Below are 16776 nucleotides of genomic sequence, written 5' to 3'. Positions count from 1 at the left end.
TCAAGTGCCACATCCACACGTTTTTTGAACACTTCCAGGGGTTGTGACTTCACCACCTGTGCCAATGCCTGATATCCAAACTTTGCCTGATATCCAACTCAAACCGCCCCTGGCCCAGCCTGAGGCCGTTCCCTCTCCTCCTGTCCCTGTTCCCTGCCAGCAGAGCCCGACCCCCCCGGCTGCCCCCTCCTGTCAGGGACTTGTGCAGAGCCACAAGGGCCCCCCTGAGCCTCCTTTGCTGCAGGCTGAGCCCCTTTCCAGCTCCCTCAGCCGCTCCTCACAGGATTCCCTCTCCAGTCCCTTCCCCTCTTCAGGGAATTCAAGACACGGGAGCCACAGGAATGACCCAGAATCCACATCTCGGCCACTCGTGAGGTGCTCAGAGGGGTCCACGCTGAGCGTCACAGCAGAGCTGAGCCCAGCAGAGCCAAGTTTATCCAGCAGGGCTTTGCCAGGTCACACAAGTCAGGCTGCTGCTGGCCAAAGACACCTCTGGGTGTCTGTACAAGGCTCGGCTCCAAACCCACTCTCAGCACGGAAAACCTTTGCTCGCGGTTTATCTTGTCCGTCCCCTGTCACGCCCGGCCGGGGGCACTCAGCACCGAACCCTTCAAGCCGTGTTCCCCCAGGTTTTTGGGGGTCCGGGTGAGGTCCCGCGGCCCCTCAAGGGGGTGCACGCTGGAAGAGGCAGCGTGGTGGTGGAAACGCGCATCAATCACCCCGGCAGCCCACCGAGCAGAAAATGGATGCAAGGCAGGGCTGGGTCCAGCTTCGCGCGTGTTTTAATGACCGAGAACTCGGCTCGAAGTGACTTCTTGTACGCACATAACCCACACAAGCTGCGGCTGCAGGGACCCTTCTGGAGCGGGCTCTGTGCCCCATGGCCGGCCGGAGCCCTCGCAAACAGCTGCCGCTTCTCTCTCCGTGCAAGTGAGGGCATGTCCCGAGCTCTTCCCAGCGCCGGAGCTTCCCTCCTGTTTCCCTGCGCGCCTGGCCAGGAGGGAGGGAAAAAAACCCATGGGCGCAGCAAGCGCTCAGCCTCCCGCAAAGCCCGCAGGAGCGCGGCTCGGCGGGGCACGAAGGGCAGGAGGGGCACAAAGGCGCTGCCCCCCGAGCTGCCCCTTTAACATGGAGGAGCCGGGGCAGAACTACCGCTCCCAGCGTCCAGCGCCGCCTGCCCTGCCCGGGCTCCGCGCCCAGCGCCGCACGCCGGGGGCTGTAGTTCCCCCGCAGCCCCGGCTTTGTGGGCAGGGGACGTGCTGGGGGGAGGCAGGAAGGGAGAACCAGCCCAGAATTGTGTTTGGCTGTTGGTGGAGGGCGAGGAGGCGCCGCTCGGCAGCCGGCGCTCGGTGCCCCCGGGGCGGTTCTGGGGCAGGAGGGGGATCCCCGCTGTTGGGGGCTCGGGGGGACCAGGCTGGGGGGGCTCAGCCTGGGGGGCTCAGGCTGTCCCGGCTTGGAGGGGCTGGGTGTGCACACGCTGGGAGTGCCACGGCTGGGCGGACTCGGGGGGCACAGACTGGGGGGGGACTCGGGCTGGGAGGCTTGGGGTGTCCGGGCAGCGGGGTGCGGAGGGTTCAGGGTGCCCGGACAAGAGGGGAAATCAGGATGCCCAGGCTGGAGGGGCTCCGCCACATCCCCGCCATCCCGGCGAGCGCTGGTGGCGGTGCCAGCGGCAGCGCGGGGCAGAACGCGGGGCTGTGCCCGCACCCCCGGCCGGGGCAGGGGCCACACGGGGCGGGCGCTGCGGGCTGACCCCAGCGTGGGCAGCGGGGCAGCGTCGGGGTACAGCTCGGGCACGTCCCGGTGCGGTCCATCCCGATCCACCCCCCGCTATCCCACCGTGTCCCTCCCGGTCCCTCCCCGCTCCCTCACGGTCCCTCCCGGGCCCTCCCGCCCCGTCCCGGCGGCGCTGGAGCGGCCTCGCCTTCCCGTGGTGCAGCGCGGCCGCGGCCCCGCCGCGCCGCCATGTTGTCGGAGTGAGCGGCCGGGGAGAGGCAGCGGCGAGCGGCCGGGGGGGGCCCGGCATCCGTCTGCATCCGAGCGCTCCGCCCGTGAGTACCGGCCCGGGGCCGGCCCCGCCGCGCCGCGGACCCCCGCGGACCCGCCCGTGGGCGCATATTGGCGGGGGGCGCGGGAGGAGCGGCCCCAGGCCGCCCCGAAGGCGAGCGGCGGCGGGGGCGCTGCGCCGGCGCTCCCGCCCGGCTCCGTGTCGGGGCCGCGGCCTGGGCCCATTGTTAGCGGGGAGGGGGCGCGGGGGGACCCCCGGGCCCCGAGCGCGGCCCCGCGGGCGCTCCGGTAACGGGGACGGGGGTTATTGTTGGGGGGGCGCGGGCCCATCCCGGCCCCCGCCCGCCTCCCCCCGGGCCCGGCCCGCCGGGGGCTCCCCCTTCGCCTGGGGGGCTCCCCCTCTCCTGGGGAGGGTCTGCCCGTTCTCCGGGAGGGGTTTAACCCCGGGGGGCCTCCCCCTGCTCCCGGGGCTTCAATCCCAGGCGGCTCTGTCGCTCCGGCCGAGGCCTCGCTTTGTTGCCCCGGGGGCTCCGAGGGGGTGGTTGGGTTCCTTCTCCCCAGGTTTTGGGGGGGGTTCGGCGGCTCTGGGGGTCCCTGGAAGAGGAGGGGGTCGGGGCTGGCAGCGGGAGGGAGGAAAAAAGCGGACAATCCTTTTGGATGTGCTGGGTGACCCTGGGGGTTTTGTGTTTGTGTGGTTTTTTTTTTTTTTCCCCCCCTTGTTTTTATCTCGTGCTCACATAACAACAGCCTCGGCCCCTGTGAGCTGCAAACTTGGAATTTTAAGAGCCTCTCGCCCCAACCTGAGAAATGCTCTGATTTTTTGTTTGTTGTTGTTGTTGTTTGCTTTGGTCAATGTTTAATAACTTTGTTCGGAGCAGAGATTTTATTAGGCAGATCATGAGTAAGGAATTTCCTTTCTTAAGAGGGATGGAGGTGTGGAGTAAGGGGGACCGTGGGTCCTCCAGGGTTTTAATGCTGCTTTTGGGAATCCGATGGGTCAGGAATTCAGTGCTGCGTCCCCCCAGGTTTTCAGGAAAACACAGGGATAACGTTAAAAGTTCTGCTAGGCCACACAGCTCTCAAACAATGGCTCTGCTTTCATTTCCAGTGGAACTTTCCAAAAAAAACCCACCCAGCCCAAACTTCTGTGCTCTGGGGTTGAACTTTTTTGGAACGGGCGTTTTACACCGTGTTAATTTTGTAATAATCTGCGATTTTGGGGGGAATGTGGAACCAGAGCCGTGAGGATCCGGCTGTGGAGCTGGGCTCTGTGTGGATTAGAGCTCCTTTATTCAGTGTTGTCACCACCGGTGCTTCAAACTTGCAGGGAGATTTCTCCCAAGTTTTTTGCCGTTTGTGGAATGTCCCATAATCGGAAGCGTTCTGCCTGCAGTGATAGCACGGAGCTCTTCATTTCCACGCTGTGTTTTCATCCCGGGAAAAGCAGAACCGCCTGCCCTGAGCGCGGTGTAGCAGCGTGGAAGCCTTTGTTTGCAAATCCGGGATTCTGCCCAGCGAACGCTTTCACCTGGGAAAAGTTGATCCTCTATTTTTAGGAGGAGTTTGGGAATGAGAAGAGGCTCTGGAGGCCCTGCGGGTTTGCGAGTGCCCGTGTAGGTGACTGCGCGTATTCCCGGGGCTCCGGGAGCTTTGAATGACAGGATTCAGCTGTCCCGCCGCCTCGAACGCGGCATTCCCATAAAAACACGGCTTGGAACTCAACTTGAGCTGCCCACAGTGCTCCCTTCCCCTTTGCTCCCTTTCAAAATGTCGCCTTTGCCAAGTTTTCCGCTCGTGTTCGGAGCAGCCCAAAGGGGAAGCGTCTGGGAGCAGCCTCTCCTTCAATCCATTGACTGAGATTTTCTGGACCCTCCCCGATTTTTGTGAGAACACCTTTATTAACCCAGAAATTAATTAGTGCCTGTGGACAGAGGGACCCGCAGCCTTTTGAGGGAGCAAAGGCTGTGGCAGTGCAACTTTGTACCTTGTTTTCCCCTGGAAATGGGCTTGTCACAATCTTACAGATACTGGACATTTTTTTGGTGGGGATTCATAGTATCTTCCTTTGTTTCTTTTTTTTAAAGTCTGCCCTGAGATAACTTGTAACTTCCTTTCAAGAGGCCGCTCAGATTTCATTGCTTCACTTAATACACACCTCAGTTTGATGATAAATGAATTCTTACCATTAATTACTTTTTTTTGTTGTTCGTATTGCGTAGAGGAGCTTGAGTGCTTCATGTGATGTCGCTGAAGGATTTTGATACTGTTTGCTAAAGTGAAACTAAGAGGAAAATGCCATTAATTTGAGCTGTAGTCTTAAAATCACTCAAGATTTAGTCATATCGTGTTTTCAGTGTTTTTTTCAAGTATTTGGGGAAGGTGGTGATTTCCAGACTCTTTGAAAGCCGGAGGAGTGAGTCCTGTTGGGTGTCCCTGGTATTTAAGTTGTGAGTGTATAAAAAGCCCTGCAGAGTGGCCGTGGGGGCTGCGTGTGTGTGTGCAGCAACAAATTATGTTGGAGGTGCAATTAAAAAACCCTGATCTCTGCAGTTTTTAGAGCCATTTTCCTCTGAATATTAACCCTGTGCTCAGTTCGTGGGGCAAACCTGGCAAAGTTTGGTTAAAGATGGGGCTGGGCTTTTTTATTTTGGTGTCCCCACTGTTAGTAAATTGTTCTTGGAAGTTGTTTGTAGTAGTTGAGTGTTGTTCAGGGCTACTACGAGGAGCAGGGAGGGAACAGAGCCGCCTTTCATGCCCCTGGAGCTGCTGGCAGGAGCAGGGCCAAGGTCTGCAGCCACCAAGGTACAGCAGTAAAACATCCTGGAGCTGCTCTGCAGCTGTGCCAGGAGGTTCTCAGGGCTCCACCACCCCAATTTCATCCTCAGAACTCTCGGTGGGGCTGCATTTGGGTACCTGGAGTCATAAACTATTGATCTTTTTAATAAAGATTAATTCAGACTATCCCATGCCTTTAAAAATGAGTTTGACTTGTGTGTGAGCATTATATAGCAGGGGGAAACACTTTGCTGTTCACACCTGTAGTGTCTTTATTGCTCTGATAGTCCTGCCTTAAAATAACAAACAGACTTCTATGGTTTTGTGCTGCTGGAATGCTATCAAAATATTTGGGGAATGGGATGTTAGTGAGTTGCTTCAGCTTAATCTGCAGGTTTCCCTCCTGCACGCAGATCTTTTGGATGTATGCAAAACGTTTGGGGTGTTTCATTTATTGGGGTATTTCATTTATTGGGGTGTTCAGTGAAAATGTGTTGGGAGTTACTCAATTTCCCCCAGTGCCATCGACAGCAGGACCAGCAGTGCTGGCTGTGCCTGCTCTGGAAAGTTCTGCCGAGGTCCCAGGTTAGCTGCTCTTTCTCCAGGGAATTTCATAAAGCTTGTCCATGGGTTTTACTGCCTTCTGAGTTAGCAGGGAGAGTGCACGTCGTGCTTGGGACTTCATGAACTGTACGAGCAGAAATCCAGGATTTTAAGTTTGCATTGCAAAAAAAAAACCAACCCCAAACCAAACTGTTGCTTTGCATGACTGAGGGAATACTTTGGGATAGAATGGGATCCAGGGGGCCTCGAGTGTCTGTATGGATGGGGGGCCTGGCCTCTTTTGCCAGGTGTAAATGGGCACAGCAGGTTCTGCTGGTGTCACTGCTTTCCCTGGGGATTTTTGGGGGCTTTTTCCCAGCAGTTTTCCGGTCAGCGTGTTGTCCATCGCAGAAGCTGCCATTCTGCTGCTCCCTCATGGGCATCCTGTGTACCCTGCTAACCCCATGCAGCACAGAATGGGGGATTTCTGTGCATTTTTAGTGGTATTTTAGCTGCTGGGCTCACGGAGCGAGGGAGTGTTGAAGGAGTCACGTTTGCCACAGCGATGTTCCCCTGCCAGTCACAAGATAGGTGTGTTACTAAACACGCAAAGCCGCAGCTGGGAGGATTTCATGTCTCTTTTCCCTCTCTTTCCCCATCTCCCCCCTGCAGGTGTTGGTGGAATGAGCGTAGCGTGCGTTTTGAAGAGAAAAGCAGTTCTGTGGCAGGACTCGTTCAGCCCCCACCTGAAGCAGCACGCCCAAGACACAGCCAACCCCACCATGCCTGTGGTACTGACATCTGGCACAGGCTCGCAGGCTCAGCCACAGCCAGCTGCAAACCAGGCCCTTGCAGCAGGGACACACTCCAGCCCCGTGCCGGGATCCATAGGAGTGGCGGGGCGCTCCCAGGACGACGCCATGGTGGATTATTTCTTCCAGAGGCAGCACGGGGAGCAGCTCGGGGGAGGAGGCAGCGGCGGCGGCGGCTACAACAACAGCAAACACCGCTGGCCCACCGGGGACAACATCCACGCAGAGCATCAGGTAGAAAACCGCTCCCAGCTTTCCAAAGGCAGCCCTTCAGGCTTCTCAGAGATGCTTTTCGTGGTGCTCTTCTAAAGCTGGAGCTGGTTCTGGTGGAGTTGGAATGGCAACAGTGGTGCTGTTTGTTTTCTCCCGTCAGGGTGGCGGTACCCTGGTAGCTCTGAGCTGAAAGGCTTCTGCTCTTGAGGGTGTTGAAATCCCAAATCCCAGTCCACTCTCTGTGACAGTCAAATGCATGTTTACAAAATTCATGGCTCCCTTTATTGATTTTTTTTTCCTGATGTGTGAACCAGCATAGCCGTGACTGCTGCTGCTGCTTTTCAAATCTGTTGCTGTAGTTAAATAGTTCTTATGTAATGGTATTACAAAACTGCCAATGCATGTAGGCTGGGCTTTTACCATCCCCAGTATTGGAAAACACAGTAGTGGAAGTTGCTGGTGATGTGTTTGACTGGGTTTCTTTGCTTTGGGGTTGGGTTTTTCTGGTTATCTTTTAGAGGGGGAGGTGGTGATGATGTGCTTAGCTGAACTGAGAAGAGCAGCTTTAAGAGTGTCACCAACCAGTGGTTTTAGGAACTTCTTAGAGCCACTCAGAGTCTCTGAAGGGGTAGTGGGCCAGGCTGTGTCAGTAGTGGTGTTTACTAGAAGTCCTTTCAGCAGTTGCATTGTAACTTGTGCTGGAGTTGAAGGAGCGGCTGACTCACTCCACTCTGTCTGTGACCTGTAACTCACTCATCAAAGACACACAAGTGCTTCCTCTCCGAGGCAGCAGAACCCGAGTGTAAGCACATTTTAAAGCAGAATGATCCCCATAAATATTGCCAGGGCAGCAGACACAAAGCTTTTGCAACCTTTATGAACATCTGCCTCCAGTTTCTGGAATCAAAGCGGCCAAGCCCTCGCTCCTCTGCTGTGCCTCCCCAGGGGATGTGTTGCCAACCAGACCATTTAAAAGCAAACATTGCAGGGAATTTTGCAACCTCACTGAACGCAGTGTGTACATCAACAAAGAAATAAACCCGAGTGCCCTGTTAATTTGTTCTGGAAGAAAAATCACGTAAAATACTGCAATATGAGCTGAGGAGCTAGAAGAATATTGATGGGGAAACACAGTATTTAGGTATCACTTCAGAAGAAATAACGGCGTTGAAACAGATGTGATTTTTCTGTTTATTATCCAAGTTTTTGGTTACTGACTGTAAAACTTGTTTCAAGAGACATCAAAGCCAGAGATCTTAATGTTTTAAGTTGTGTAAGAAACAGTAAGCAAGAATTTCTTACTGCAAACTTGTAGGTTTTTCAAATCAAAGCAGCCACGCAGTCTTGGGGTGGAGATGGCTGGGCAGGGACTGCTATTGTTTGGGCATTTTGTGGCAAGATGACTTCATGAATTAAAATGATGTCATAAATTCTCAATCCTCTTTTCCTCCAGCTCACACTTTCATCTTCCTTTCACTGCAAATCCCTGAAAGCAAAGACAACAAAACTCACTGGAGATAAGGGGAGTGGGGACAGGGCACTCCAAGCTTGCAGTCATTAAAAACTCTGCTGGTATTTGAACTTTTATTTATTTAATAATGGAAAGACATAAACTTTCACTGAAACAAAAGAATCCTGCCTGTTCCAGAGGCTTGCCCTGTTGTCAGCAGAAGTGTTGCTCAGCTTGATTTTCTTCAGTAATATAATAATAAACCATTAATAAATAAACCACTTAATGAAAGGAAAGCTCATTAACTTAGGCTAGTTTAAACGAACTTCTCAAATGCAGTTCCTGTGTTGTCTGGAGGCAGGACAGTGGTGAGAAGGTTGTGTGGACAGAGCACACCTGCAGGATGGAGCTCACAGGGTGCTGCGTGGTGCTCTCGCAGCTTCCCCTGCCAGTTCTGGCAGCTGAGGCTCAGGAAATGCCCACCAGAGCAGAATTAACCTCGGCGTTTTTATCTGTTCTGCTTCCTGCTGCCTTTTACGTTGGCTGTCACATATTTATCACACAGTCCCCATGGTTTTGCATTCAGTGCTCATCTCTAAACCAATCTTTGTGTTTAATTTCTTCCAAGTCAGCTCTGAGGTGGGGCACTAACCCTGTTCTCCTCTGTCTCGTTTGGTACCAGGTGCTCCAGTGAGTGCTGGGCACTTTTACCAGTGTTTATTGCTCCATCCCTCTTCTTCCGTGGTTCTCCGCCTCAGGGTTTTACTCCTGGTTTTTCAGAACGTGGGATCTGTGTAATCCTAACACTGCCATTCTTTCTGACTTCTTGGCCACCTCCACATCTGCTTCTTAAATTATAAATTCCTTGGAGCAAGGACTAATCTTATGCGTGCAAAATGATTTAATTCAGTTTGGGCTTAGCTGGGGTAGAATTGAATTTGGCCTGCAAGAACAGAAGTGGAAGGAAATTCTGGGACATGCAGGGAGGTGGGGAATCATGATGGATGTCTCCCGACTCTCAGTTTCTTATGGATACACTTTTATTACTGTACTTCTCGTTTTAGACTTCCAAAGATCGTGCAGTGAGGGCCCAGCCTTGAAGACTGGTTAGGAAACTCAGTAGCTGAAAGATAATGGGAAGACAGAAAAAAACCCAATTATAGGCTAATATAGGTTAATGTCTGCCTACAGCTTGGGAGGTCATAATTAAAGGTTTTATTAAAATTAAAAAGGATTTTAATTGTTGAATCCCAGATTCTTTTTGTTGCGTGTGTCTGTTGGTGATAATGCTCCCGTGGCTTTTACCAAATGATGGCATTTCGTGGTGGTGTTAAACAGCCAGGAGGGCTGTGAGTCACAGCTGAGCTCAGTATCCTGGTTTTCCGTGGGTTTTACTGTGCTGTTCTTCCCGGTCACTTTTCCTACTGGCAGCTCTGGGAATTGAGCTGAGAGTGGCTTTAGCAGGGATGGCTTAAGGAAAAGTTTCACTCCTCCCGAGGAAGGGAGGAGAGAAGCTCCTTCCTGGTGGTGTCCTCTCCTTGTGAGCAACAGGAAAATGCTGGGTCTTGTTTGTATTTTGCTTCGATACTTTCTTTTCCTGTTGCATTTTCCCCTTCTCCTTTGGCAGGTGTGTGTGTGGTCAAGTTTCTGTATAAAATAAGCAATTAAAAGATGCCCCAGTCATTTCACATACTCAGGTATCAAAGGTTCACCATCCACACAAAAAACTTGTGCTACAAGGTCTTCTTTGTCCCTCCAGACACTGAAGTAGTGATGGAATCAGACTTCTGATTCCCTCAGATTTCCTGAGCAAACTCGCAGCTGTTTGCAGCTTCAAATCCTTAATCACCAGACTTCCACGGAAGACACTTAACTGCAAATTTTTCTCTCTTTATCCGCAAAAAGCAGCAGGATGAGGTTGAGTGTCAGGGTCCCCCAGTAATTTTAATATTCCAGTGAGCAGGTCTGGGCTGTCTGATGCCCAGTTGCTGTTGGGCAGAGAGTTACCCTGGCTGCAGGGGAGTGTTTGTGGGCTGTTCATCCAGCAAAAGCCACGGATAGAGGGCAGGACATCACGCAGGTAGGGTACAGGATGGTTCCAGGTGAGGAATGGCCTGGGTTGCATCTGTCTTGGTTATGAAAGGCTGCACAGATCTCCTCACAAACCCAAACAGCCGCTGCTGCTGCTGCTGCTGGGCCGAGTGAAAAGACACTCGGGATATTCAGCTGGGACAAGTTATCAACACTGAGCAGGTTTTTAGGAAAATTGGCCGGGTTTTCTTGGCTGGGGTCTCCTGTGGCTCGTGCGTGCGTGTGCTTGAACTGGAGTGAAGGGAGAGTTCCTGTGGTGGTGGTCCCTCTGGAATTGCAGTCCGTGGATATACTTAGACTGTCTGAATTGCACTGGGGTAGTGTGGGAGTTGCTTAGTAGAAGCAAATGATTTTAGGCATTTGCTTTCTCTCAGAGCATGTTTAATTAATAATTGGAGACAATAGAACTCTGCAGGGATGGTCTTGGTGAATGTGGGGAATTTTTCACATGGAGTTAGTGAAGAATAGTGAGCACAACGGGGCTGGGACTGGGGTTTCTGCTCAGTTTTGTCTTTTGTCAGTGTGACCGTGCGAGTTCTTCACTGGGAGCTGGGATTTGAGAGGAGACAGAAGGTAATTCTGGCAGCTGCCCTTCTGGAGCACGGCTCCTCCAGCCTGGCTGCTCCCTGCCCTGGGAGCGGCTGGATCTGAGCGTGTTTGACAGTGTTGGTGCTGCTGGCAGGCACCACGACCAGAACTTGCCTGAAAGTTGTGGTGAAGTCCTCTGAAAAGAAACTGGAAGCAAAGGAAGCCCTGGTGTTCGTTTTTCCAAAGGGAAATACTGTTTAAGTGATGCTTAACTCTTAGGACAGAGATTTTGCCCCATCCCTGGCAGTGTCCAAGGCCAGGTTGGACGGGTCTTGGAGCAACCTGGGATAGTGGAAGGTGTCCCTGCCCATGGCAGGGGGTGGAATGAGCTGGGATTTAAGGTCTCTTCCATCCCAAACCATTCCAGGATTTCTGATGTGCCTGTGGAAGTGTGCTCCAAATAATTGGATGTGTTGTCTGTGCTGGGGTTGAAGGTATGGAGTGAGTCCCTTGTCACACAAACCATGTGACAGCACACGTGGCTCAGCTCTTGAAGGTGGTTTCTGACCTCTTGTTTCATTAAACCCGTTGAGTTTTCATGGGAACTTCCTGTATCCCGGCTGGACTGGTCAGGGCTTTCCTTCACTGACACCGAAAGGGCTGTGCTAATTTGATACCCAGATAATTTGAAACATTATTCCTTGCTGAAATGAAATGTCTGGTTTGGCTGATCTGTTTCACAGGGATTTCTCTATAGTGAAGGGGAAGCTTGGGAGGGGAACTGGAGCATTTACTTTGATTTTCTGCTTTGTGATGCCCTCTGAAAACTTCTCCTGAGGTAGAAGGAGCACGGGTAGATTGGCTTAGTTGGTTATTTCAGGTTGGAAAATCCTTGTGATATATGAGGGAGAGAAAACACACTGAAACGTTCAGAAAGTTACTTTGAGACTCTATTTCCTCCAAATCCATCATGGACTTTACTGTTCTGATGGGCAGCTGCAGATAAGATTGTCCAGTTGGGATTGCCCAGGTGACCTCATGTGCTGCTGTTGGGATTTCTCCGTGGGTGTTGCTCTTGTGCTCTGCTTCCTTGTCATGGTGCTCACTCAGGAGGAGCAAAGCCACTTTCACACTGCTGAATTTACAAGTTTCAGTGCTTCCAGAAGACTTCAGGTATTTCAGTGAATATCTTGTACAGGTGTGCTTTGAAAAGAGGTTTATTACAGAACTTGTCCTGCTTGTTTTCTCCTCCCCTCTCCCCAGCTTTGCTCTCCCCTTCGCAGCTCGTTTGTGGTTTGCTGAGTTGCTGTGACCTCCCTGTGCTTCTGCAGAGCAGGTTGTGATCCTGGGAGCATTTTGGTGAGCGGGTGAAGCTTTGCAGTCCATCCCCAGCCACCCAGTCCCATGCCCAGCTGCCTCTTCCTCACAGATCATTTCGGCCACTGATCAGAAATCTCCTCTGTTCCAGAGCATTGCACTAAAGAGCTGGTGCAGAGCATTGTCTCTGGCTTGCCTGGCTCTGAGAACTCCCTCTTAGGTGTATCAGGGACGATTCCCAAGCTGTTTTCCCTGGGTGCTGATGTCAGGCTGAACAGCCGCTCCTTTGTGCGGCTGCCATGTGATGCTGCTCCCTCCCGGCAGGGAGCTGCTCTCAGCTCTCCTGTTACCCCAGCCTTTGTTAGGGATAACTTCTGTTCCAGGGCGGTTGTTTTTATTGGGAACATCTGGCCGTGGTTCTTGTCCTGTTCAGACTTTGATTCTGGGGTGAAACTCGGCCCTTGCGGAGCTCTCGGTGTGGCACGAGGCCGCTCACATCTGTTCTGACAGAGGTGCCTTGGCACCTTAAACATTAAACATTGCTGCATCCCTTTCCCACATCTTTTCCCTCTGCATTTAAACCTGGGAAGGGTCAGAGTAGGGCTGGGAGTGAAAGGAAAAGCCCCCTGTGGTCAGATCTTAGCGTGGCCCCGCGCGCTTGCACAAACCTGCTGATCCAGGCACGCACCTGGGATGCAGAAGATGCTTTTCCCGAAGTATTGCCAGCTCCAGCAGTACAAAATGAAGGTTGTTTCTTAGCTAATCCCGTGTTTTTGAATCCTGCTCCCCAATATGTGCCTGAGACATGGCAGGGTAACCTAAATTCCGCGTTAATGAAGCGCTTCCCTGGGTGGATAAAATGGGAGGAAAAACATAATTAGCTAACGAAGGAGAGCCCCTCTGCAAGGCTGCCTTTCCTGCAGTTATTTCTGTCCCCTGAATCATTAATCAGCCTGGCCCAGTGCCAGGGATAGCATTAGCCAATCTGCAATTTCAGTGGCTTTTTGCTTCCAGAGCTAATGGTAGTAGCAATTCTAACCATGAATCCTTTACTACAAAAATAGTAGTTAAACCACCTAATCCTGTCTAATACTTGTGACTTCACATTCTTTCTTTACCCACTATTGTTATGGGAGAAGACTAAAAATAGTGCAGTAATCAGTTGATGGAACAACGTATTTTAACCCTGGGTCTGGCTGGTAGTGGCAGACCTGTTGTGGAGTGTGTGATGCTTTCCTTGCTGTCAGCTGGGGAATGCATTTCCCCTCTCCTGGATGCTATAAATGTGTCTGTGAATGCCCTCAGAGCTGGTATTTTTTGAAGTAACCTTCTGTGTGAGCTGTTCAAACAAGGCAAACTCAAGCAGCCTCCCCCAGCTGAAGGAGGATTTGTTTCCATCTGAAATTTGTAAACCTTTAGTTCATTTCAAGAGCTTTTAACAATTGTGAGTATGTGAATCAAAGTATTCAGCTGTAGTTTTTGGTTTTCTCCTCTCCATTCTAAGGATGTTTCTTGGTTTTGGTTCTTCCTGTCTCAATTCTGGTGTTTTTGTAGTCATGTTGACTTTTTTTTTTTGAGGGATGTTTTACTAGAGAAATGTTTGGTTTGAGTTTTTTGTTGCTTTTCTTTTATTGCAAATTGAGCAAGACTTAAAGCGTGGAGGGCAAATGGATGGAAATGTTGCGTTCACACTTGCAGAGTACCCAGGAGTTAAAAATAAATATCCAAGGAATAATCCCCCTTTGGAGGTGCTCTGGATAAGCACCTGGAGTGTACAAACAGGGAGAACTTGGAATCTTTCCTCTCCTGTTTTGTCACAGAAACAAAACAAGTGCTGTTGGATCTTCAAGGCCAGGGTGGAAAGAGCTTGGAGCAACCTGGCTTAGTGGAAGGTGTCCCTGCAACAAGATGGGCTTTTAGGGTCCTTTCCACCCTAAACCCGTCTGGAATTCTGGCATCTTAGAGCTGAGGAATCAGGACATTTCTCTGTCCTGAGACATGTAACAGTAATACAATTTCCCACATTTCTCTGCAGCAGGGGAGGAGCAAAACAAGAGGTCCCCAGCAGGGTGGGACCTGCAGCCTTGTGCAGAGCTGAGATCCTGTGATCTCCTCCAGGCTCTCCAAGAGCTCAGCCAGCAGCAGGAATGAGCCCTTCCCGTGGATTCGTGGTCCCAGCACCCATCCCTTGCCGTGCTTTTGCTTGCCAGGATGGCAACGGCGAGCTCAGGGTGCTTGGCCCAGAATTCCTTGTGGAGGTTTCTGTGGGATTCCCTGGAGTTGGTTTGCAGGGCTGCGGGCAGCACTGGGCCCTGTCATTTACTGGAGATCAAAGGAATATTGAAATCATCCATTTACGTGTTCCAGCTTCAGGAATTGCTGGCTTTGCAGGGCCCGTCCTGTGTCCTGCCTCGGTGGGAGCAGATCCCTCCTGGCCTGGAGGGGAACTGGGGGAGAACAAATGCTCCAGTGTGAGGGAGGGAAATGGATCCTGGGGTGAGGAAGGGCTGGGAAAAGGGAAAGGCAGCCTTGGAAACGGGGCCACGTGAGGAGCAGGGAATGAGGGAGTGGGAACCTGGAGAGCTGGGGCTGGCAGGGGTTTGGTTTGGTTCCCCTCTAACAGAATTTGCTAAAGAAGCAGAGAATTTAACCCCTCTTGAGTCACTGTTACCCCCACTAAATGCAGGCATTTGATCTATTTTATGTTCAACATCAGAAAATAAAAAATCATAAATCTGGCTTCATGGTGCACGTTTAGAGACAATTTAGTTTAGACCATCACTGGAATATTTCTTAGCTGGTTATTTTTTAGCTTCTGTTACTCCAAAGGAATTTCTGGATAGTTTTCTGGGGTTTTTTTCCCCTCCTGTATGCCTGATTGTTTTATTTCTTTGTTTAATTCCACTTGCCTTTTGCTTCCTGGGAAACATCACTTGTATAAGGAGGAAGAAAAAGAATCCTTTGGGGTTGAGAGTGAAATTTAGCCTTGGATAGTTTTGCTGCTTGTCTGTGCAGGTGAATGTAAATTCTACGTAAATGAGGATTCCTTAATATATAAAAGACCGGTGTACAATCCCCTGGGATACTTGAAATGTGGTACAGCCTTGCACTTGGAATTTATATGTAAAGGTCATTTTAGCAACCATATTTGCTTATTATAAGGTGCAGTATTACCACAGATTGTTGACATTAATATTCACCTAAAATTACAATTCAGCTGCTTCGCTGGTGGCTCTCAGGGCATGAAAAACCCCCTTGGATTATTCTAGAATAAAAAATACGGTCCTGGAAATCTGCAAGGTAAATTCCCTGTTGTTCTCCTGCTAATTTGTCAGGCCTTCAGCTCCCTGTTTAGCAATCAGAAGGACAGTTTGGGGCCCTGGTTGCAGTTAATTTCACTGAGTGCACAATCCCTTCTGACAGGTGCCATTCCCCCTGGGCCTGGCTGTTTGCTGGCATCAAATGAACCAGCAGGGCCCTGGCTGCTGTCGGGAGCTGCGCCTTGGTGCTGCTTCCCCTGGGCCTTGGTGCTGCTTCCCCTGGGCCTTGGTGCTGCTGCAGCTTTGGGGGATCGTGGAATCCTGGAGTTCTGTGCTTTTGTGGGATCTCAGGTGCTTTGGGTTGGAAGGGAACTTAAAGCTCATCTCATTTCACCCCTGTCCAGCCAGGGACACCTCCCACTGTGCCAGGCTGCTCCAGCCCCAATGTCCAGCCTGGCCTTGGGCACTGCCAGGGATCCAGGGGCAGCCCCAGCTGCTCTGGCAATTCCATGCCAGCCCCTGCCCACCCTGCCAGGGAACAATTCCTGCCCAAGATCCCACCCAGCCCTGCCCTCTGGCACTGGGAAGCCATTGCCTGGCTCCTGGCCCTGAATCCCTTGTCCCCAGTCCCTCTGCAGCTCTCCTGGAGCCCCTTTAGGCCCTGCAAGGGGCTCGCAGCTCTCCCTGGAGCCTTCTCCTCTCCAGCTGAGCACCCCCAGCTCTCCCAGCCTGGCTCCAGAGGGGCTCCAGCCCTGCAGCAGCTCCGAGGGCCCTTTGGTGCTCATCCTTTGCTGTGTTGCACCAGAGCCTGTTTTGGGGTGCTGTGTTAGAGCTGGAGCAGGAGGGGGTTGGTCCCAGTCCCTGTGTGGGGGTTGTTCCCTCCACTGTCACTCTCCAGGGTGATCCGGACCTTGGACCTTTGGTGATGTCTGTGATGAGCATCTGAGTCTTTGCTCTTCTTTGTGAGACAGCTTGGAAAACTTAAATCTGTGTCAGGGTGTGTTATGGGGGGCTCACAGGCAGGGAAAAGTGTCTTGCCTGGGTTTGTGGGGTGAGCAGAAGGCCCAGTGGCACATGGTGCCAGCACACAGAACATCCTCACCTGCTGCAGTTGTGCTCTGTCCCTGTCTGGTACAGCTGTATCTGTTCAGAAGTGTTCCAGACAGGGACAAGGACTGGTGTCGGGGTAGCTTTGGGACAATGAAGGCATTTGCTTCTGAGTTGTTATCACTGAGTTTTGTGGTGCTGAGGCTGTCTGATCTTATTTAAAAAGAGATAAAGTGCAGTTGTCCTGTGTAGGGTGGCTGCCTGACGAGACTGAGCTGCTTGAGGGGCTGGAAAATCCCTGTGAACGTGTTTGGGTCAGAGCTGCTGAGAGGCTCCTCTGCCGTGTGTGAGAAACAGGTTTGCAGTTTCTGCAGTACAGAAAGAGCTGAAAGTACAGGAGAGCTGAAAGCATTCCATGGTTTTTGTCCTCCTGGAATAGGATTGGGTGTCTGCCGTTGGAATTGGGAAAGGCCTCTGGAGCCGCAGTGTGAGGCCAAGGGGGTTGGGAGGATCCACAGGGTGAAATGCCACGTCCTGCCTGTGGGTCACCACAACCCCAGCAGCTCCAGGCTGGGGCAGAGCCTGGAAAGCTGGGAATGGGTGAGGAGGTGCTGGTCACAGTCTGAACATGAGCCCAGGTGTGCCCAGGTGTGCCAGAGGCCGCTGGCACCTGGGCTGTGTCAGCAGCAGTGTGACCAACAGGAGCAGGGCAGTGACTGTCCCTGTGCTGGCA

General features: G+C 52.1%; 1 protein-coding gene across 7 annotated transcripts in view; it reads left to right on the top strand.

Annotated features, from left to right (window-relative positions):
• Window positions 1-1937: 1937 nt before the first annotated feature.
• The window catches only part of PUM1 (pumilio RNA binding family member 1), a 92184-nt gene continuing 77345 nt past the window's right edge, over window positions 1938-16776 (top strand). For all 7 annotated transcript variants that reach the window (XM_032132130.1, XM_032132128.1, XM_032132134.1 and 4 more), the window contains exons 1-2: window positions 1938-2051; window positions 5998-6371. In XM_032132130.1, the coding sequence (XP_031988021.1) occupies window positions 6009-6371 (363 nt within the window). In that variant the 5' untranslated portion in view covers window positions 1938-2051; window positions 5998-6008. The remainder of the gene's footprint in view (window positions 2052-5997; window positions 6372-16776) is intronic.

Source organism: Corvus moneduloides, chromosome 23 (genome assembly GCF_009650955.1).
Source record: "Corvus moneduloides isolate bCorMon1 chromosome 23, bCorMon1.pri, whole genome shotgun sequence".
NCBI lineage: Eukaryota > Metazoa > Chordata > Aves > Passeriformes > Corvidae > Corvus > Corvus moneduloides.
This window is presented reverse-complemented; position numbering and strand designations above follow the sequence as displayed.